General features: G+C 46.4%; 1 protein-coding gene across 1 annotated transcript; it reads right to left on the minus strand.

The window, feature by feature from the left end:
- Nucleotides 1-2,740: 2,740 nt before the first annotated feature.
- Nucleotides 2,741-23,364, minus strand: ALPK1 (alpha-kinase 1). The gene is made up of 13 exons (XM_009082575.1): nucleotides 23,244-23,364; nucleotides 19,269-19,423; nucleotides 11,354-11,552; nucleotides 10,170-10,229; nucleotides 9,243-9,329; nucleotides 8,507-8,583; nucleotides 7,417-7,512; nucleotides 6,918-7,022; nucleotides 4,546-6,538; nucleotides 4,110-4,263; nucleotides 3,460-3,622; nucleotides 3,183-3,369; nucleotides 2,741-2,937 (listed from the first exon to the last, which is right to left on the minus strand). Exons 1-13 carry the CDS (start codon nucleotides 23,362-23,364, stop codon nucleotides 2,741-2,743), a joined length of 3,594 nt encoding a protein of 1,197 aa, XP_009080823.1.
- Between the last annotated feature and the right edge of the window lie 5 nt (nucleotides 23,365-23,369).

Below are 23,369 nucleotides of genomic sequence, written 5' to 3' on the forward strand. Positions count from 1 at the left end.
GTGCCAACAGCAGTTATCAATACCTTGCTGCAAGTATCCCTGTTGTGGTTAGTGGGAAGGAGATGCCCAGGAGGAGGCTGGTGCTGCTGAGTTTTGCCAGGCAGCAGAGACTGGGCAGTGTGGACTGTGACTCTGTGCCTGCTGATGTGAGGCTTTCCCCTCAGCCCCCATGAACAGCTCAGTCTGGGAAAGGAGCTGTGCCTAAATCCAGCAGCTGGGCTCTGGGGGCAGCTGATGCTGGGTTTATGGCAGCAGGGATGTGCTGCCTCGCGTGCAGGGGCTGCCTCACAGCTGGAAAGGTCACCTCCGCTGGCCGTAATGGCCTGGGATGCTGCTGGCTCAGGGGGAGAGGGAGGAAGGCAAGCCTGGCGTAGCCCTGTATTGTTGGGCTAACTGAGGGGCTCCCTTTCCACTGCCTCTTTTCTAAGAGAAATTCCCCACAGCGCTCCACAGGGTCATTAGTTACAGGCAAGAGTGAGACAATCATTCTACCTGTGGCTAGCAGCCCTCGGTCGCATCAGCTTGTTACCTCCATATCAAACTGACTAACTCTCCTGACACGCAGCCATGGAGACTCTGCCTTTCACTTGGACACCTGCAGAAAGGCAAGCGGGAAACACCTCTTGAACCAAACACCGTCCCTGAAGGATAGCAAAGTATATCACCAGCCTGTCAAGAGCAGGATGGTTCTGTGCCTGACTCACTGCAGCGCTTACATGGGGTATAAACTCAAGTCCTTGAGTTAGCTGAGAGGAGAAAATTTTCATGTTCCCTTAGACCTGATGTCTACAGGTGATTAGTTAATACAGTTAATATTTCACTGTCCCAGCACATCACATTTCCACTCAGGTTGTAGAGACTTGGCCCTTATTGGTCACACTTAGCACTTAGATTGGAATTTGGAGTGTTATAATTAATCAAGCCCAAAAAGTATCTTGGTAGAAAGTTACTTAATATGAACCACTGAATTTCCAATAAAAAATTCCCATTTCTCATAAAAAGAAAAGTATTATCTAAATCTCAAGGGGTTCAAATGACTTTATTTTGAAACCAGAGGCAATAACAAAACAGCAATTTTTTGATCTAAGATGAAAATTCCAGCTAAAATATTGGTTTCTCCTTCATGAGAGCCAACTATTTATTTCCCTGATAATCCCCTATTTGTACCACAAATATGAATCAATTATTTAAGATGTGTGTGTTTGGGGCCATGTGTGTGTGTCCACGCTCTTCAGGCGATGAGGTTATAGAGCACAATAATCCATGATTTCCAGCATCCAAGCCCTGGGTGAAGACAAGAGTGCCTGATACCTCTGTGCCCAAGCCTGTAAAGAGCAAGACCAGTAGCATGTGATTCCATGCCTGTTTTAGCAGGGAGCTGGACAGGCTGATCCTTGACACTTTAGCCAAAACTTCGGCTGAGACAGCAAAACGTTTGCTACGAACAACAAAAGAAATCAGCTCCTAAATGCACATATTAGGAAGAAAGCAAAATGCTCAGATTTCCCATGGCTGGATTAATTCAGGAGCACATCTAACTAGATTTTCTTTTGCCCCCTTTGAACAGGAGGAAGCTGGAAAAGGCATGACTTTTCAGGGGTCCTGAAGCTGCTGTCGGTGCAGACAGTGGCGAGGCCGGCTGCTGGCGGCACATTAGGACACTTTGTTCCACAGAGATTGTCCAGGAGGTTTTGTTTTGCTTTTAATTGTCTCTATAGAGCAGGGAAAGCCTCTGCAGAGAGGCTTTAACACAGCATCTCTGCCACCCATTAATTCCCGGGATCTTGCTAACTAGCTTTGTTTCCCTCTCCACACTCGGCACGTTCGCCGGAGCACGGAGCTATGTGTTCACAGCGTTTGTCACTTGGTTAAAGGCAGCATTTCCTCACTGCTGAGGAAAAGGACAGCCTTTATTGGCTGCACAACAAGATAACAGGGCTTAATCTTCCCAGTAACACGTGAGTTTTGGTGTATCACTTTAATCTGCGAGACACTGGGGCCGAGTGTACCGTCACATGCCGATTTCACTGTTGTGTGAACGAGCGGCTCCCCCGGCTCAATGATGGATTGTTTGCTGGCTCTTTACAACAGGCAAGATGCTGAATGCCCTGGGGTGACAGACAGTGTGCAATGGGAACGGCAGCAAATCTGATGGCCTGGTTCAAGTTCACCTGACAAAGCTGGAGCAGTCTGTGAGCAGAGCTCGAGAAAGGATTATTCACACTAGCATTATATTTTTGAATGCATTTCTCTCCCCATGCAGCTGCACAGCTCCCCAAGACTGAAGGTTTATGCACCATAATAAAGAGATTTAATTTTGTGTTTTTCTTCTGCTCTTGCTTCTCCCTCTTTACACCTAGTTCTAATCGGGTGGTGCAGGGACAGGGCATCTTTCCAAACAACTCGGCACAAACATCACCTAGAAAACAATGGCATCGCTAAAACGCAGGGACAAAAGCCTAAGGAACTCTGCTGGCTGCAGAAACAAAAGAGGGGGGGTTGTTAAAGGCAAGTCTGCTGGGGATCCATCTTTTCTTTTTGTGGAAGTTGGATGCTGTGTTCCCTTTCTCATGGGGAAAATCTCCCCAAAGAAACCATCCCGGCCTGTGCGCTCGGGGGCAGTGGGACATCAGGGGGAGGAGGATGGGAAATGAAGACAGCTTTTTGCTGCTCCTAAGGATGTGTAGGATAAAACTGTCCAGCTCATGGGACACACACGGTGGGACTGACCTGTGTGAGTCTATGCTGGCAGCTCCACTGAGGGCCTTGTCAAGGACAGGCGGCGACAGATCTCATTGCACTCCATGTGCTGATCATTAAAGAAGTAGTAAATTCCTTCCTTCCCAAAGTTGGAGCGTGAGACATCTCTGCTATTCAGAGAATGGATCTGGGGGTCTGTGAGGTAGATGAGGCCTTTCCCATTCCCTGTCACCCAACCTGTGGAGGAAATGATACATATTGGTATCAAACATCACAGCCTTTGTACTATCATACCCAAGACTCTCTTCTTGGTACAACCAACCCTTGGTAAAATCACTTTGGTGATTCTCATTTTGCACCTACATCAGCAAAAGCTGGACCCTAAGAGGCACTTAATGAATATGGAATGAAACTGATCTCCCAAAGATACCTGTGTGCTAAAGGTTGAGTCTGAAAGGCACGAAGTTCACTGTAATACACACCTTGCAGGTCAACGACGACGTCTGTGCCGTTGGAGAACTCATAGGAGAAGTGGCCATAAGCCAGGCCATACTCTGTGGCTTTGTACTCGTTCTTGACTACCTTCTTGTTGTTGGATAACTTCACAAAGTCCCCAAGGATGTAGGGCTCCACAGTCACACAGCCTTTTATAGTTCTGTCTTCCAGGATCTGAAATGAGGCAGCCTCATTGTTGGCATTTTAAGATGAAAATTGACTCAAGAAACTCTTCCCCTCAGTTCCCCAGAATACAGTTCTTACCAGGAGTACTGCAGATGGGATGTAAAAGATCTGGGTAGGGATCTTTTGCTCATACAGCCTCTTGTTGAACTCTGTCACGTAGTACTGGGCAGTCATCTGCCTCTCCACGTCACTGAAATGATGGAGGAGTCCTTTTTCTTTTTTATATTCCTTCCCAACATACCTAAACAGAAGGAGAAGTGTTTGTTCCATATGTTTTGACAATGTAAAGCAGAGCTTGGCTGTTCAGAAGCAAATTAATCTGTGGGTGATGCATTTAAAATGGCAATGATGAAAGTTGCTTGGGTTTTTGTGTTTTCTAGCTCTTACAGGTGAAAAATTATCAATCAAATTTTGGGACGGAGGTCTCATACCACTGGAATTTTTAACTCAGTTGTTCTTGACTCTGAAGGGACACCCCACTCAGAGGTATTGATATGCTGTTCTCAACCCATCATCATTCATAATGATCCTAATAATGATCTAAACTCTGAAATTAGCTGTTAGAAGACAACAGTGAGGTGGCTTTTCTTTCCCAGAAAATGAAAATGTGGAGTGATTGTCAAAATGCCCAAGAGATTTGGGAAAGCCATAAAATATTCCTTTTATTCCTTTTTACACAGAAGCAGCACTGATAAAGATCTTGTTCCAGAAATCAATTTGGTTCATACCTTCCCAGGGTTTCCTCTTGGTGCAGGAAGTGTATCCAAAAGGCTCTTCTCTGCTTTCCTTCATTTGCCACCCTGAGGTAGTCCCCAATGAACACAGCTGTCTCCTGAGCTGTCCACAGGCCAGATTTCTTGGAGTATTTGAAAAGAAGAGCAGCTAGGAAAAGAAAACACCACAAGTAGAATGGACAATCCCATGGGACTGATCCAAGCCTGTGCTGAGGGATGGATGTTACTTATGATTAGCTTAATAAACATAGACAGTGTTCAGGGGTGGAATGTGGAATCTAAAGGGGCAACAATAAAAGTAATGGGGTAGAAACCAACAAAAATTAAATGCTAATGAATGCTGACTAAATTGAGAAGCCTGGGTCAAGCCAGATCTCTGGGAGGGAACCTGTTGCTGCATGGCAATGCCCAGCACGGTGTGGGAACTTACAGTATGTTTTACAGAGCTCTTTGGGCTTAAAAATCCCAGTAGGCAACAGTCTGTTGACAAGCCAATTATGCTCCACTCCTGCCAGAAGCTGCTTGTAGTCCTCATCCCTCAGAAATCGAGCATCAGGTGTTTCTTCCTGCCTTCTCCCAGGCGTGAAGGCAAAGCCACTTCCCCTTGGGATCAGAAGTGGACCTTCAGGGGAACTCGCGGGCTTCTGTGACAATTTGATCCATGAACTCGGAGGTGAATTGCATTGTCTCTTGCTGCTCACCATGTCCTGAGGCTTCTCTTCGCCTTCCTCAGTGGTGGCACACTCAAATTGTTCGGTTGTGGGTATCTTTCCCCCCGAGGGCAAAGCTTTTGGTGCACAGGGAACTGCTTGATGCATTGGAGCATAATTGTTTACTAAGTCTCCAACAGTGATGATATCAAATTCTGTGTCATCTACAGTTTCTGCTTGGGTGTCAACTGTGGGCACTTGGACAGATCTGTCCCCCACCAGGGCAGATTTCCTCAGCCAGTCACACACAGAGGCATCACTGCCTAGTTTTGGCTTGATGCTCCTTGAGAGTACAGAAGCACTCCCATGTGTGGGAGGCTGTGCCGCAAACGAGGGATCCTCTGTGCTACCTGCAGGTCCTCCTGGGTGGACACACTCAACATGGCCAACACCTCCCTCCCTGCTGCTGTCCTTGGTCCTGCAGCCCAGATCCACATGGGAGGACTTCTCCTCTGAAGTGGTAAGAATAGAGTAAGAGGTGGAAAGGGAAGTAAACACATTATTCAGGTCCTTTGCTTTCTTTTCTGAAGAGCTCCTTCCATGGTGTCTTCCCCCCTGCAGTTCTTCTCCACAGAGAGATGACTTTTCCACCGTCCTCCCAGCTCGATATGCACCTCCTTCAAAGGAAGGCTGAGGAGGTCCCCCACAGCTACAGAGAGGCTGCTGAAGAGCAGGATGCCAGGCTCTGGGAGGCAATGAGAGCAATGACATGGCTTGGCCATTTTCTTCAGTTTCTGTGGTGCAGCACTGCTCCTCCACCAATCCCTTCTCCCGCTGCTGCTCTTCCCTGAGAGACTCTCTGCTGCTACCACGGTTTAGCTCCTCCCAGCTGGAAGAGTAACTGGATTTTGACAGTTTGCACCAAGAGCTGTCAGAACTAGTGGTTTGACTCCTGTTTTGCCCACTGCTGAAAACGCCACTTTCATCATTTACTTCCATTCCTAATGGCTCAATCTCTTCTTCAAAGGAAATTTTCATCACACCAGAACAAATGCCTTGATTTCTCAGGCCACTGAGTCCCTCTGAGCTGCTTCCTGCTGCTGCTGAGTCCAACATTTTCACAGCTCCTCCCCTCTGGTGAACTATTTCTTCAGTAGTGCACACAGTGTCTGTGGTTTTGGTCTCTGTCCTTAAGGTTGTGATACAAGCTCCCACCTGGGATTCTCCTGGTGTGGCTTTGTGAATCCTGCAAGACTTTTCAAACACTTGGCACACTGACAAGTGATGCTGAGAATGCTTGGCAAGGATTTTCTCAAAGCTGGCTTGCCCTTGCAGGACAGGTTTTTCCACTGTGCCTTTGTAACTGTCTGGGACATAAGACCTGGCATCGGAATTAGGGAATGTCTCCACACACAGGCGCTTCTTCACAGATGCAATCAGAGCCATGATCTCTTTGGCAAGTGTGCCTTTCTCTTCCTCTCCTGCAAATGAAGTGCTGTATGAGTGCAGCTTGCCCAAGGCTTCCCTGCACAGCTGACTGACCTTCTGGAGCTCCTCACTCTCTCCATGGAGCCATCGGTGCACAGTCATGAGGCAGAAAGCAGCTTTAATAAAGCTGTGGAGCTCCTGCTTGCTGGTGATGGGGCTCTGGTTGTTCTTGGTGAGGAGGCCAATCTCAAAGGATTCTTTGGCTTCAGACAAGTAGAACTGTCTCTTTTCTGGGGGACAGTCCTTGGAGTGACTGTAGGACAGCAAACACATCCCACGGATGTTCTGGGAGGAGATCAAAGAGGAATGAAGGAGTTAAAGCATGTTTCTTTCCCTTACACAATTTGAAGCAAACATTGGCTCTAACTGCCAGAGGAAAGAATAAAAGAGGAAACAATCTTCCTCTTTTTCCTTTGAAATAGAGCTGTAGGTATAGGAGAAGCAGCATTCCCAGGGCTTGAAAGCCCATCCTCACTCTGTGGACAGCTTTCCACTCATCTGCTTAGCTCCTGATCAGATTCAGATCAACATATAACCTTGTACCACAACATGGACACGATGCCCTGTGTGACACAGCGTTTGAGAGCCTGACTGGAGCCACATTTAACAGCCTGGACTCTTTCCATACACAATTCCCACTTCCAGAGTGAAGACTAACACTTACCACGGCTGTGAGGACAAACAGAGGGGTGTACTGGCTGTAGGCTGCTGCTAGCTTGCAGGCCTGGGCAGCAGATAACAAGCGATGGTTGAACCCTTGGAGGAGGCTCTAGTGAAGTGAAGAAAAAATGAGGAAAAACCTTATCTCAAAGGATTTCTTTCCAAAGAGATGAGACCTGGAAAGCAGGGATGTCATATTTTAATCAACAACCAGGTCTTGCTCAGGTTTACCATGGATACAACACTTTTTGACCCTATAAATACTCTGTATATTACACAGACATACACATTCTGTATATCCTCTCCATGTTTTCCTTTTCCTGAAGCAAGGCATTCCCCCATCTAGGTGCTAATGAACTTTTTCACCAGGAGCAATGGAAGTTCTTTCAGCCCTCTCAGCACAGGAGAGGAAATGTAGGAAGAATAAAGCATGGGGGAATTTGGGACAACAACATATTGCTCACGTGAACAACCTCCACATACAAATCTCAACCAAGTCTCACCAGGTCAATGTCAGCATTGATTTTAAAACGTGCATAATCCTGCTCATTCATGGAAGCAAAGATGTCTGCCATAATTCCCAAGGAAGTAGCAATTCCCTGAAAGAGATTTGAGAAAAGATCATAGTGTTTTTCCCCTTATACTTTGAATTTTACTGCTCTGCATAAAGGAGGTTCTGTGTAGAACATGCCAGGAAAAAACCCACAAACCAAACAAGATGCATTGCTAACAAATTCAGAGACATCATCTTGGTATGGTTTTATTAATTTCAACTTGCAGGAAGTGTAATCTGGAAGATTTGATGGTAGCTGAGGATCTGCCCAGATAAATAGTTAAGGAAGCCAGGAAGTATCCATATGCTTTCCACAGAATTCACCACACATTTTGCTCCCACAGAAATAGAGAACATGGAAACGTTCTGAGCTTGAGGTCAAGCTTTAAGGCATGGCAGAGGAGAGGTGAGGAGGTCTGGGTTTGGGGTATATTTTATGCTGGGCTCCAATTACAAAGCCTCTCCAAGCATCACCCTAGGACTTGCCAGGCTTAGGTTCACATTCCTGTTTAGCTATGGACACATGGTGTGAGTGTTACTTTAGCTCCAGTGGGAAGATTAGTGCTGCCAAGCCTCACAAAGGTGTAGAGACAGGTATGGTGGCTGCTGTTCAGGGCATGCAGTGATGGGAAGTCCATCACCTGCCACAGACAGTGCAGAGCATCTCAGCAAATATACATTGTTGGTTACTGGGGAAAAGAATTGATCTGAATCCCAATAACTAAAACCTATGGCTTCATTCTGGGATTAGTCAGTCCTTGTTGGAGGCACCTGTGATACCCTCAGTGGTGGCTCACTTCAGGTGGTTCTGCTTAATGAGAAGTATGAGTTCCATTCCCCTGGAGGAGGAAAGGTGTCGGTGAGCCCGTGCATGCATGCGGAAACAACACGCAGGACACGCTTTGTCCTGCCTCTTAGCCTTGTCTCAGGTGTGTAATTGAAACATTATTGCTTGGAGGGCTTTGCTGAGGTCAACAAAAGCTAATCTGGAATGATGATTGGATTGGCAAAGGATATCCAGAGCGGAAAGGAAATAGTACCTTTTTATCTGGCTGAGGAAGTTGGAAGTATCCCACGACTGAGGCCCAAATCAACTCTGCTGCCTCATACCACATCCCTGGAATAAATCAGGAGATAGTCACTGAGCAATGGCTTTCCATAGGTGATTTTACTTCTCCTTGAATCCTCAAAACAGCATAAAACCATACCATGGCACATTTTGCTTCGGCAACACTGAACATTTATCACTTTCCTTTAGCTTTTGCTTGTGCATAAACACATTTTATCCTCATGAGAAAACTTCAGCTCAACAGCCATGGAAGAGTTTGGTTTCAAACCAAAAGCACAAAATTAAGGCTGTTGCCTCAAATGCCAAACCCTGAAAGCCTATAATGCTGAAAATCAGTGATTTTCCTACTTTGAGAGAGGAAAGTGCTGTGACACATCGGTGACCAACTCCTGCCTGCCTTTGGGAGCAGCGAATTTGGGACAAACATGGAATAGCACAGGAGAAAAGGGAACTTTTCAGATTGCTCCTTGACTTCTGGGGAGATTAGTTACAAAATTATGATTTCTGAAATGTGTTTGCTTGGTACAGGGTTGGTCCAGGGCTCCAGGTCCTTGCTGGAGAGAGATGGGTGTGCAACTCATCTTCTGTGGCTGTTTTATGGGCATGGAGTGTTCAGCACAGGCCAAAGCTCTGACTTGGGCCCAATATAACATTTTAAAGGGAAAAATGGGGAAAAACTTGAGTGGGTGTTTATAACAGAGCCTTACCAAGCTTTTGCAGAATCTGCCCCCTGATTTGTAAGCAGACTGCCTGGACAAGAATCCGGTCGCTCTCCTTTGCATATTTCCAGGTACCTGCAGAAAGGGTGGAAAAACTCAGTGAAGAGTGAAAACTCCTGTGTCATTTTCATCATTTTAAACCTCCAAGGATAGCCTAAATCCCAGTAAACTGCCAGAATTCTCCCCTTTGCATGGAGACCTTTTGTGTGTGAGACTCTCAGTTCCACACGAAACAAAATGCAGAAGAGGTTTCCTAAATTTTCACAGTTGTGAGGAAACCTGAATATATTGACTAAATAAACCCTGAAGGCTCAGAAAATGGAGAACAAATATAACCCCCTGAAATATATTGTCTCAAAACCATAACTAAATAGTATTGATACATGGCTGCCAAAATTAATGAACTTTTACTATTAACTATAAACCCTTACTTACTACTACTACTACTACTACACCCCTCCAGATCCAAGAGAAGACACACAACCAGCAGTAGAGTCATTGGACAGAAAGAGAAGGGGGAAAGTCTGGAATAAAGCATTCATTTAGTTTGTAAGATCAGTGGGAATCTGGAGGATGAGCATTACTCCAATCACCTGGATTTTTGAGGGGATAGAGAGTTGTCTTTGTTCTCTAGACCAGTCAATTGCTTGAAATTGATCCACATTTTAGACCTCTCGATCCTGGAGTGATGTGAAGTGATGTGAAGAGATACAAGGATAAGTTATGGAAATTTCAAACCGAAGTAATTTTTCCACATTTTAGCAATGGTGAAGGAAACAGAACTGTGATGTAAGGAGCAATTACTGGGGTTGGTTTGGCTGTATTTGAGGTTTGTGGAACTGTTAAAATTAGGATCAAAAATCCCACAAAAGTATGAAATTTGAAGTGTGAAATTGAAAAGAAATACAAGCATACCTGTTGCTCCATTGTCATTAATGAGGCTGCTTAGGATGTATTCAGCTTTTAAAAGTTTACCTGATTGAAAATTAAAGAAGAAAAGGATATGAAATCAATATAAAAATGTATTCTGTGGCATAATGAGAACAAAAATATTCATCAGATATCACCTGCACATAGATTTGCAGCTGCCAACAGTCAGAAATTCAAATGCACTCTGTCCTGTAACATGTGGCTGCACAGTGAGGTGAAATTGTGCCTATATCTGGTTTATTTTACACATTATACATGTCTGGAAGAGGGTTTAAAATGTGAGGAAGTCTCCCTTGAGCCAAGCTCTGGAATTCCTGTTGGATTTCTGTGCTTGCTGTCTGTGTTCTGTCAGTAAACTGACCACAGGGAGAAAACAACAGGAGGAGGAGGCTAAGGCTGCATGCTGGTTTTAGAGCAAACCAAAGCTTCTCCCTCTGCTCCTTCCCATTCCTTGGGCTGCTGCAGGATTTGGAGCAGGAGAGGTGGCAACAAGAGAGGCACTGAGCTGGGATTCCCTGCTCTTATCTCTCTTCCAGAAGAAAGTAGTCTAGGCTGCTTTCTTCAGCAGCAGAACTGCTGGATTCTGTCCCAATGGGTTTTGGAAACCCATTTTGGTCTCACTGGGGAGTGACTTGACATCCCATCACAAACAGCACAGCCACAGGGAGATGCATTAAAAATCCTTCAGGTGTTGCCCACGTTCTAGGAAGATGGTATTGTTTAAATCAGTTTATCTTCAAGGGGCTATAGCTGTGTTGTTTGCATAGTCAAGTGGTCCCACTGAAAACTGAAAAGCAGCTGGGACAGTGCAGAGAAAAATGCCAGGATTCCAATTTCCCTTTTTTTTCCAAGGCCCTTGCTCAGGAGTACAGCAATTCACACACCCCTGTTTGAAACCAGCAGGGAAGATTTGTTAAGGAACAAAAGCTCCAATTAGTATTTTCCACACCCTTTCACAATTTTCCCTCCTTGCTTTTGCCTCTGAAACCCTTTATAGCAGCCCCTTTGTGCTAGTGAGAGGAGCTGGGAGGGCTCAAGGGGGCTGGGAGTGGGATGGGAGGTTGGAAAGATGGCACTGGGGCTGGGAGAATGTCATCCTCAGAGAGGGACAAATTCTTCTGAGTCAAGTGGTTTGTACTTGGGCTGGAGCTGAGCAAGCAGAGCAGTACCTGTGTTGACAGCGAGGCGAGCCTGGCGGATGAGCACCTGAGGACTGATGGGTGCAGCAGGCTGCAGTCTGTGCAGGCCCTTGGCAATCCGGAGGAGTGAGCTGGAGGCATCAATCCAGTACAGGAATCTGTCAATCAGGAACACAACAGCAGTAGCTGTGGCACAGTCCTTGGCCACGATGGAGGCTTTCAGATAAACCTGCAAAAGAACACAGGTAGCCTTAGAGACACTCACCTCCAGAGACTCAGGCAGCTGGAAAACATTTAGCTTCTCAGCCCTATTCCTCACATTAACCCTATTCCTCAGCCTAGTTTCATTTTTAGGATAGGAAGCTGCCAGCTGTTATTTTTGTGTGAGCTGTAGATATCATTCCGGATCTTTTGGGGTCTTTCTAATTGTTTATTCTTTTGAACCACACAATTTGGTGATCTGCTAATGGATTTAAATCATGCCCCACAGATTACTCCCATAAATAGTAACTAGTTAAAAGGGGGATGTGAGTCTGGGAAGACTGGAATGGTCACTATAGGCCAGATGGAGCTTGAGCCATCCATTCCTTTGTACATGCCAAACGGGCAAACAGCTAGGAATCCAATGTTTTTCCCCTGCAGGACATCTTTAATGATTACATGGCACATGGTGTGATTGTTGGGGATGTCCTGTGTAGGGCCAAATGTTGGACTTGATGATCCTTATGGGTCCCTTCCAACTCTGCATGTTCTGAGATACTAAGTCTCTATGAACTCTCCTGGATTCCCAACTGGTTGAGCCATCAGCACACTAAGGAGCCATCAGAATTCCTGATGTGCATGCTGTTAAGAGGACAGAAGGCCAGTAAAGACAGCCCTAGCAGAAGTCCACAAGGACGTGAGGACATCAGCTAAAACCCAACCCGTGGTAAGCAGGGATTGGTATCCTCAGGTCAGCACTTCCTAGCCTGTTTGCACTTCAGTGAGGCAGATTTGTACAAATTTCCTTCCCTTTTTTAAATTTTTTCCCCCCTGAGTCCCAGTTGGATTTTCTAAGAGGATGGCACTTGAAAAGGATTCCTGGAGCCAACAATGGAGGAATCCCCCTCTCCAAGCACCTGTAAACTGACACTGCAAACCAGCCACCCCAAATGCTCATCAACAGGCCATATATTTAAGCACAGAGCATCGCCTAATCTATTTTTTCTTCCTCCCCTTCTTCCTTTAATAGATGGGAGCACAAAAGCCTGAGAGAGGGTGACCTACCAAACAAAAGAGCCTTTGAGTCCCTAGGAAAAGTAGACTTGGAGGAGGATGGAAGGAATCCAAGTGGCCCTATTATTTCCACTTGCACTAATTAGACATTTTTCTGTCAGCTATTGAGCACTGCTGAGAGGCCAAACTCACTGAATTCATTTCTAAAGTGTTTACAGAAGTTTGCATCTGTTTGTGTCTCTTCAGGAGGAAAATAAGCACTTCAATAGCATTGTGGAAAATCTAAACGAAGCATCCTATTCTGAAGGGCTTGGCAGGCTTGCAGCTGCATAATTTAACTCACTGCTCAATGCTGAAACCTCTTGTGTCCCTCTCCAAACCCAAATGGACACAAAATGTGGAAAAGTCAAGCCGGGGGAAAAACTGGGATAGGTTTTTTTTCCAAGACAGGGCTGCACGCTGTGTGGCACACAGCAGCATGGTCTGGTGTCAGCCTTTGGAACCGTGTTCCCCCCTTTCCCAAGCAGGACACCAAGAAATTCATACCCACTCCTTTCATTCCCTGCCAACTCGTGTGGCTGGAGAATTCCTCAGCACCTCCAGCCAATGCACAGGAGTGCTGGGCACGCACCCAAGCCACGCACAGGGACACCCTCCCCAAGAGGAGCCAGGGGAGAGGCTCCCTGTCACCTAGCCCAGACCTAGGGAAACCCCAGTGATTCCCAGGATGTAACAGCACAAGCAGGAACTGGTGCCCTAAACAGATTACTCACTTTCTTGCTTGCTTTGGAGCAGAATAGGCACATCCACAGAGAGAGAAAGAGTGAGGCACACACACTTTGTTTTCACATCTGTGCCCAGGATGTGAAATGGATCTGTCTAATTGAGTTTATGCCACAAAGGGAAGCTCTGTGGCTGGGAAGTGGAATCAGGTGGTGGGAGAATTAAATTTGCAGCGGATTTCTATACATGGACCCATTGGGGAAAATGCAAAGCAGCCCTTTAGTGAAGGGGTTTCGCCTTAATGGTGCTGAGTGGGAGGGTGTGCTGTTTGCATGGTTCCCTGCATTAGTGGGTTTAGCTCCTCCTCACACCAGGGCTGAAGTTTGGGTCTCAGCTTTGGGTTCAAAGCCACGACGCCTCCTTTGCATTGACAATGGGGGCTGCTCCCAGGAGAGGGGAGAAGCTCAGAACTGGGGCCATCTGGCACTAAGGACTGGCAGGGCAGCGTCAAAGGGAAATTATTGGTGCATAGTAAATGAGGATGAGGAGGAGGGGAAGGAAATCGGGGAAAATCTTTATGTGGCAGCTGATGGAAGAGGAATTACAAGCCCAAATAAATGAAATATTGATTTAATCCACTCTCTCAGCCCTCTTTATAAAGCAAAGATCCCAGAGGCAAGCCCTCCTCCACAGCCTGGGGGCTTGGGAGGATCTCCCTTGGAAAAACACCTCTGCAAACAACATGGTTAGAAAGTAGGGCCAGGAATCATTTCATTTTCAGAGTGTCACTTGCAGACACTCTAGACTCATGTGTTTGCCTATATCTATTCATCTCAGACTGTTTCAGCCCATGTTTCATTTCTAACTGCAGCTGAGGTTTAAAATCTGCTTAAACAATCGAAACCCAAGAGCAGTTGGAACAGGATTTCTAACTCCATGCACAAGGCAGGAGTTCCAGTGGCAAAGGATTTCTAACTACATGTACAAGGCAGGAATTTCAGTGGCAAAGGATTTCCAATTCCATGCACAAGGCAGGAGTTTCAGTGGCACACACATCCTTCCAGGTGCTTTAGTGCTCTCCCAAGAGCTGCTCCTAGTTAGCACTCCACTGAACCCTAACAAATTGCCCAGTTTTCCTTCCCCCTGCACTCGTCCCCTGTCAGATTAGACACAGAGCCACAACACCGACGGATGAGGCTCAAGCCTTTCCCCCTCTTGCCCCACGCGCCTGTCTTTCCAAGAGACCAAAGCTGCTGTCACTGCACGAGACTTCTCTATCAATCCCTGCCTTTCAGCTGGCAATCAGAGCCCACTCCACAAAAAAACAGGGAATTAAGCCTCCTGCCACCTCGGTGATGGGCAGGAGAAATAGCGTCTGAGGGGGCAGACGGATACGCCTGGAACAAGGGACAGCCCCACAGTAAATCGCTGCAGAATGAGGCATCAGCAGTTCCTGGACACTTTCCTCCCTGCTCCAAGCAGCACAGAACATCATTTAATGGCTCCTGAGGCTGTTAATTAGCTCAAGTTATTCATCCTGCAGGCGATAGAGAGTTGGGTGTTTATTCAATGGCAGTAGCGTTAGGTCCATTGTGAGCAGTTCAAAACACCACAGAATGGGTCAGGTTTTACAGCCAACTGTTTCTTGCTTCACCAACTGAGGAAGTCCTAGAGGGGGAATAACTCCTGCTTTCCTCGAGGGAAAAAGGACAGCAGCGTTTTGGGGAGAGGAAAGAAGCTGAAGCCTTCAAAGTGCCCAGGAAGCTCCTCAAAGGGGAGTTCTTGGGGGCCTCATATGTATCCGAGGTAGCAGAGGTTTGGGGGAACAGTCATCTGCAGGAGTTCCTGCTCTTCACTAGTACCAAGGATCACTTTGTGGCCCTGATTTGTTTGTCCTGCTGTGCTCCAGCTCTAGATTATTTATAAACTCTTGTGGCACATTAAAACACTGTGTGAAGGGGACATTTTAATACTTATAAACAGCACAATGCCAGTGACAGAACAACCCACCCCCAGACCATTATCCACAGCTAAAAATCCCAGAGTCCTAAATCTGTGCCCTCAAAACATCAATCCATTTGAGCAGCAGCTTAATTTGGAAGGAAAACACAGCATAGCAATCTCAGGAATACATTAAAAGTGCTTTCCAGGGAGGAAATGCTCCATGAAGTTGCATCCAAGAAGAAGAAATCCTACCCATGAGTAAAGTGAAGTGACAGCCCAACAGGAACTCAGGATCAGGCTTCCCATCTTTTTTTATTTGGTGCTCCATATAAAGTCTGCTTTAGTTTTCCCACACAGGGAAGATGGAGAGCTCTGCAGCACCAGGGCAGCTAAAGCTCTCCTGCCTGCATCTGATCTCTGATCCTTCTCATTTACAAAGCCTCAGGGAGGTTGAGGTGCCACAGATTCCCTCTTGGCTCGAATTCATCCCTTACATCACTCTGTGTTTCCCTGGGATCACCCAAGAAGAGCTCGGAGGAGGCAGGTAGCAAAAGGTCAGCCTGAGCAGCCACGATCCCAGGGCTACGATTTAGGGCTTTAATTCTCCTGTTACCACACCGACAGTTAGAAGGAGGAGAAAAACTAAATCCTCAGCCCCCTCTTTAGTTCTTTTTCAAAGGCTCCCAAGCTCTGGAGTGCCACACACACACCTACGGCAGTTAGGGAATGTCCCTCGGAATGGTTTCCCTAATGGCAATCCATCAGCACCTAATTAGCCAAGGCCCAGGCAAGGGCTGCAGGGCCTTATTTTCTACTCCTTTCAATATTCCCATTAAATCCCATGAGATTCTGTGCCAGCAGGGCTAGGATCTGTGCATCCATAGCAGGGAGCAGGGACCCATCCTGCACAGCGGGTGCAGAGGGACCTGCTGTACCTCCACTCCTGGGTGCTTTTCCTTATCTATTCCCACTGTTCCTATCCCAGCAGATCCTGGTCCATGGCTGAATGCCTGGCTGCAGGAGCTGTTGATATGTGTGATAAAAATGAAGTAGACAAGCTCTGATCGTGCATAAGATAACTAAAATATTGATGTGGAATGACTCATCTCACAAGAGAACTAGTGTGCATAGAGTTGTCCTTCAGCTACACCCACAGCAGGGTTTTTGGGTTCAAAGCCTACGTGGATATGGACATGTTGCCCTCTATTGGCTGCTTATCGAGCAGAAGGCTAATTCCATCCCTTGGGATAGCGAAGATTTGCAGGAAGGACACCCTGGCATCTTCCCTTTTGGATCCTCAGCCCCATTCCAAACCCCATAGAGAAGAAGTGATCCCTCCTTATTTATCCTTGCCAAGGATTCTGTGACACTTCTGATTTAGCTTTGACTTGTTCCAAACAATAATCCCAGAGCTTCCCAGTTTTGGATACAGATGTTGGTTATCACCCCTGAAGTCTCAGTGCAGATTCCCATCACGAGGGTTTGGTTTGCTAGCCAATGGCAGCCAAAATACGTTGGGAAAAGGTGGAAAACATTATGTTGAGCCTGTTGAACTGGGGTGGCCTTTTGGTTGGGAGGTGAATCCTGGCAGGAAGAAGCAAAACACCCCAAAAATCCAGACCAAACCCTCAACTTTCTATAAGATGCAAAGCAGTACTGAGCAAGGCGGAAGAAGAGCACCTTAAAAAGCTGCAGGTGCAGGTGCCTTTGCCTCCTGGATATGCCAAAGGAGTGTGCAGCCTCCAGCAACACATTTTTTAAAGTGCAACAACACTAAGGCAAACCCTTGAAGCCAAAGCCTAATCCTCTTACTCCCTGTGCTGGGCTCATGGAGCTTTTGAGCCTCCTCCCGGAGTAAAACATCCTCATGGAGAGCTCTAGTAGCACAGTGCTGCCTCCTTGTAACACCACCAGTGTGTTATGGTAATGAAGTGCTTTTCATTCCTGGATCTCAAAGCACTTTTTAAATGTAATGAATTTACGGTTTATGAGCTTATTCTGAGCATGGCAAATTAAAATAAACAGAGAGGAGAAATTTTAAAGGTTTTTTTAACCCTGAACAATAAATTGACAAAGGCTTATTTTTTTTTGTCCTCCAGAGAATTAAATTATCCTTCTGTCCCTCATGCCAAAAAAAAAAAAAAAGGAATAAAAAAGTTGCTTGGACTTTTATCTTTCCTCATCACACTGTAATCACTTCTCTTCAGCCTCATTTCCCCCCCAGCTTTTTATTCAAAGAACTGAGGCAGCCTTGAAATTTTATTTCAAGGGGGGGGAGAAGGAATGGATGAAGGGGAAAAAAATCCCTTTTCCTGACTAATACTAATAATACAGGTCAAAATGTCAGTCTATCTACAATTAAATGGAAAACAAAAAAGGTTTTCCCTTTTTCCCATGGTACAATGGCACTGGAATATAAATTACCGATGAAGATGAAATAATACTTCAAAGCACATGGGGAAAGGCAGCACAACGTTTTACAAAGTATTTTCCACCACAGGATGAAACATTGAAGACAACAGCAACCAATGGACTTCAGGGGGTGTGGGTGAATAGCCCAAAACTAGCATGCAGGAGGATTTGAGGTCCCTATAGTCTGTGACCCCATGATATGCTTTGTTTAACAAGGGCAGCTGCAGTTATCAACAGATGTTTCAGCAATAAATAATTGGTATCATCCCAGAAAAGATCTATCTACCTGGGGAGCAGGGATAATGCCACAAACACTGCTCCACTATTACAGCCACATTAATCTCCCATCTAGCCAGGTCTCTGGGGGAGTTTACTGCAGGTGTTTATCCCTGGGGAGAGCAGACAAAACACTCCAAAGTTAGGGAGATTGTAAAGGAGGTCAACCTCTGCCATAAATTTCTGTCTGGGGCCACACACACCAAAGAGAGAAAGAAAATAACTGCCCAAGGATAGCCACTCCCAGCCCTTCCCAAAGGAAATTCAGGAGCTCTGCAATGGGGGATGTGGGCAAGGAGGTGCTGGGGCTCCCACCTCCCAGTTGGCTTTGCTGAGCTTCTAATTGCTTTGTGCTATTCAAAGAAATCATCATTCCCAAACCAAATTTGCTGGGACAGGGCCCTCTGGAGCAGGTGGGATCTCCTGGCCACCTTGGAGTTAACACAAGGCAGGAAAGGGACTGTGTTGGCTTCAGACATGCACCAAAGTAAGCAAAAAGAAACACCCCAAAACCTCCCAAACCTCATCTTTATGCCTGTCCGGCCAAAGGGACAATCCTCAGCCCAGATACTACCTTTAGCATGGAAAAGGGAGTTCTCTATTTGCTACAAGTCATGTCTGACATCCCTCTTGGAAAATCAGAAAAACAAAAAGCAGTCTACATTCCTTGTCATTTTCTAATCTTTAAGCTCAATGGGATCCCCCAAGCACCTTTGGATCCTGCAACTCCTTACATAGCCAAGTATTCCTGACTCACAGGAGAAGTCACATGAAATCCTTTGCAAGGATTTTCCTATAAAGTTTTGGCCAACCTTGTCCCTCAAAAGGATTCAGCCACCTAATTTTCTTGAAAAAAAAAAGAAAAGTAGGTGATGAAGTGTGCAAGTCTTACTGTAGTGAGTAATCCTCATGGCCTTCTCCAGCATGGAGTTAAAGGAGGCACAGAATTCCTTTCAAATTCATGTGGGTTTTTTTTTTTAGTATTGTGTAAACAATTGGAATTTTGGTGTTATTACAATGCCAGTTCTTCAGGGAAAGGGGAAGCATTACCTCAGTGGAAAGAGAAGCAGAACTGCCCTGTGAAAACACAAGAATGGACAAAGTGCCCCAAATGTGTGGGATGAGCACAAAAGTGAGCAGGAAGGGCATAAATCCATGTGAAGTCATTACTGCATGTTTCGATGAATGAGGTGGTTGTCCTGCAAGGACAATCATGGACAATGCCCATGCCCAACACAGATGCTTGCCAAGCAGTTCCTCACCGGCTGCTGCCAAAAAGCTCCCGAACCCACAGGTGACACAACCTCCCAGGGCTCTGTGTACCCCCAGCACCTCAGCAGGACGTTTGACATGACAGGTGTGTTGAACTTCATACCAGCAAGTCAGGGAGCCTCGTGCTGATCATATCTTGCAGATTTGTTTTGTCTTCTGGGCCAAGGTCTTGTTTGTATTGCCACTTCTCCGGCACAAAGGGCCACTTCATTTCCTTTGCCTCCTCCAGAAGGGTCCTCAAGTCCTCAGGAAGCAAAGCTGAAAGGGTCAAAGAGCAGGTGAAGATATTGTACCAGGTTCAACACTTAGAACATCAGTCTTTTCAAAAGACCTTCTCCCAGTTGCTGCCAGCTCTTAGATCTTGTCACCAGCCTCATGGGGAGGGAAGGTGAGCTCTCCTGTTCCCCTTGGCTGCTCTGCCCTCCAGGGAAATGGGAGCCATCAGCCATTAAAAAGGCTTTTAGCAGGAAGTCATGCTCCCTGAATGTGAAGAGACACTCCAAGAGAGACAGAAGGAAACCTGTTCCCTCTGTGTGTGGACTCCTGGCAGAGCAAATGGGGTCAACAGCACAGAAGACCTGTCCCCCCGTGCTCAGGTAACAGTGGCAGAGCCATCTGGAAAAGCCACATGCAAACTGGGAGATAAACCTGCACCATGGAAAGCAATTAGACAGAGATCTAAAGGGTTATATTGAATATCAAGAGCAGAGTTTGGCCCTCCCTGCTCCTTCCCCACCCCATCAGCTTCTGTTGGATCTCAAACCTGACCCAACTAAAGATGCAACTGCCAGTAGGAGCACACAGCTAGAGATCTGGGCTTGGGTTTGCCCTTTCCTTTCAGCTGCAGCCCACATTTAATATTCCAGCAGCAGAGGTGAAGCTGCAGCCTGGGTGTGCTGTGTGGTATGCTAACCACTTGGCTGGGCAGCCTCTCTGGCCAATAAAAGTGGATTAACGAGGATTATTGACCAGATGGGGTTAATGGTGATGATCAGCTGCAGATATAGCCCCTTCTGGCCATTAATCCCCTCCAAAAAACCCTGCTCAGAGACCATCATTGCTTTAACAAGGCAATGCAATACATGTATTACTACATATTTTTAATCAATCCTTTATGGATGGACCATAGAAAACGTACTACCTACAAAGTCTATCTCATGCTCATATTACAGTGCATTCACTGGCATGGTTTTCCTAGGAAAAAGCAGGATATTTAGGGCCCTATTCAAAAAAGTCACCTTTAAAATGATGTTGCTTTTCCCAACCCATGTTTTCTCACTTGTTGCTGTCCCAAGGAAACATGGGGTTTGGAAATCTTCCTGATACACATCCAGGCTTCATGTGCAGCCACATTTCCCTGTTCTCCTGGAGTGGTGTCTGGAGAGGCTCAGCCCTCCATGTCATGGGAAGTTGGCCAAGTTGCAGAGCTGTAGGGCAGAGAAGGTTGTGCTCCTACCCCCGCACCTCTCACTGGAAAATCAGTGCAGGAGCAGGGACAAGCAGGGATACCCAGCTCCTCACAATGAACGCCAAATGATAGACAGAGGGTTTGATCCACTCATGTAGAAGAGGGAAGACTGAGCTTGCCAACATCTTTCCAAAGGAAGATGGTGGGAGGGACTGAAGGCAGTCATGGAAATCCCATGTTTCCTCATATGATCCCATAGGACTGACATCTTGGGGAAGGATCTATCCAAAGAGAAACAGGATGCTTATGGAGCCTTTCTGTCTCCTTCTCTACCTTCTTCTGTCTATCCTTCATGAACTCACTAACTAACACTAAAATGGGGAAAAATAATGGTGTCAGCAGCTATGAAAACAATCAGTGGGATAACATGGATGTTGGGATCCTCTCTAAAGCATAAAGGTATTACAGCTGTCCTCTTGTTCCTGTTTTCCATGCCATTCTTAACTAAACCTTGATCCCTCTCCTACCTGGTGCACTAAAGAACAAAGAATAAGGCCAAATTCTCCAATCTCAGCAGTCACTGCTGCCAAACTGGTTGGAAAGTGCAACCAGGACAACATTTTCAGGAGGATCTGACACTCTGGGAGCCTTCAGTCACCCTTGGGGTTGAACATTTGTGTAGACCTAGCTTTGCGCCTTGCTGTGACATCCTAGTTGTCACCACATGGAAATAAGCACAGTTAGGCTGTTAATGACAATAAAATGATGTTGTATCACAAGAACATCCACCAGAACCACATCAAGGCTGTCACTACATGGAAATAAGCACAACTGGGTTGTTAGTGACAATAAAATAATGTTATATCACAAGGATATCCACCAGAACCACACCAACCACCCGGTGTGAATAGCCCAGAAGCTTTCAGCTAAAAACCAGCTCCCAGGACAAGAGTTTACCCTTGTAACAGAGCTGTTCTAATCACAGGCAATAGAACTAATCAATGAGGGTTGGACTGGCACAGAAGTTGACTGGAATGATATATAAGCCTACAAAGAAATCAGAAAGCAATTCAGACTCATCTAATACGCATTTTCCTCCACCCACTCAAGTGAGATAAGGATGTGCTGTTCCTTTCTCCTCTTCCTCTCCTCTATCATCTCTGTTTGGATTTGGCTGTCAGTCCCTCCTGCTCCCAGTCTGAGAACACCGAGGGGAACAAAGGCAGCCCCGGGAGGAGAGGGGGGTGAAGAAACCCTCTCAGCCTCTGTGCTGTGTGTGTCCCCCCGAAGCCGAGAGCCCCGAGCTGCGAGGCTCTGCCTTCCTTGCCCGGGCAGAGAGCCCCAGCAGTTATTGATGTCGCTGTCACCACCCTGCTGCTGCGGCTGCTCCTTCCAGCTGATGGGAACAGGGTCCTCGGGACAGCCCGAGCGTCACTCCAGGCTCTGATCGCCCATTTCCTCAAGCAGTTTACCTGAAGGACCGTGGCTAATCCAGTGATTTTAAGGCCACTGATTTACCTTAGCTGGAACTAACCTGATTATTTCTCATACTTCGTGGTATTTCATCGGAGAAAAGCAGGGAGGAGTATGGGGGGGGGGGGAAAAAGCATTACCTGATGAGGAGTTCTATTCTTAAGGAGCCATAATAAAACTGAAAGGAATTTGCGACGAGGAAACAAAGTACTCTTTGTGGAAAATAACAAATAAAAGGAGATAAACCCCTTCCAGTATCCATAACAGAAACGTATCCACCACCCTGCAGCACAAACAGACTGAGGTGCTGGAGAAAGAGGCAGCTGAACCTCCCAGCAAGAACAAGGATGGTCGGAAAAAACATCTCCTCAACGGCTCCAGCCCCGGGACAAACAAAGGGGTTTAAAGCTCAAATTAACGCTATGGCCGAGGCACTCAAGCAAAGCAAAACTAAACATTATTAACACCAAACGGGGAAACGGGCAGTGCCTGCAGATGTGTCACGCGAAGGGAAACCTTAATTCCAGCGGAATACATTTATTTTTCACAAAGCCACGGCAATACCCAAAGAAATGCTGGTTTGCAGCAGGTAACACCAGCATTGAAACAAATGCCGAGCCCTTTTATTACAGCTCTTGCTAAACTGCTTCCTTCTCTTATTTTTTCCAGTCTAACCAGCATGGATTTTCCTTTCAAGAGGGATATTGCAAGTTTGGGTGGGGTTTTTTTTCCACTTGGACACCACTTCTAGAGGTCACACACATTTTACAAGATAAAGATTCGGGCAATGAGCTCTTTAATATATGAGGAGAAGCTGACAAACACAGAGGGCCCTCCCCCAGCTCCTATGAAAGGAGAGGAAATATGTGCCCTTATTCCCTTATTCAGGAGTTGCATCCTTCTCTTTTTTTCCCCTTTCTTTTTTTTTTTTAATAACTGAAATTTATGTGCATCAGCAAACTTTTGGGCATTGTTCTGCCCCAAACTAAACTGTTCCTTACAGCCTCATGTTTACTGAAGCCTAAAATTAGAACTGACAGCAATTCACTGCAACAAAGTGGACTTCTTTCCCTGCCTGCCTGCCGCTCCGCATCCCATTCATGGCCTCGAAATCCAGGCATCTCTTGACACTCATCTGCCGAGAGGAAGGAAAATAGGGCAGGGCTGAGGTCCTGCCGCCTCTCCTGGGGATCTCACCTTGGCATCGACGGTATTCCTGCTCGTCTCCCTCTCCCGTGCCAGCCCGTGGCGACAGGAGAGCATCCAGAGCTCTCTCGCACTCCTGCAGCAGCGCGGCCACGGCGTGTTGATTATTCATGAAGG

The sequence above is a fragment of the Acanthisitta chloris genome, unplaced genomic scaffold (assembly GCF_000695815.1).
Source record: "Acanthisitta chloris isolate BGI_N310 unplaced genomic scaffold, ASM69581v1 scaffold20709, whole genome shotgun sequence".
Classification (NCBI taxonomy): domain Eukaryota; kingdom Metazoa; phylum Chordata; class Aves; order Passeriformes; family Acanthisittidae; genus Acanthisitta; species Acanthisitta chloris.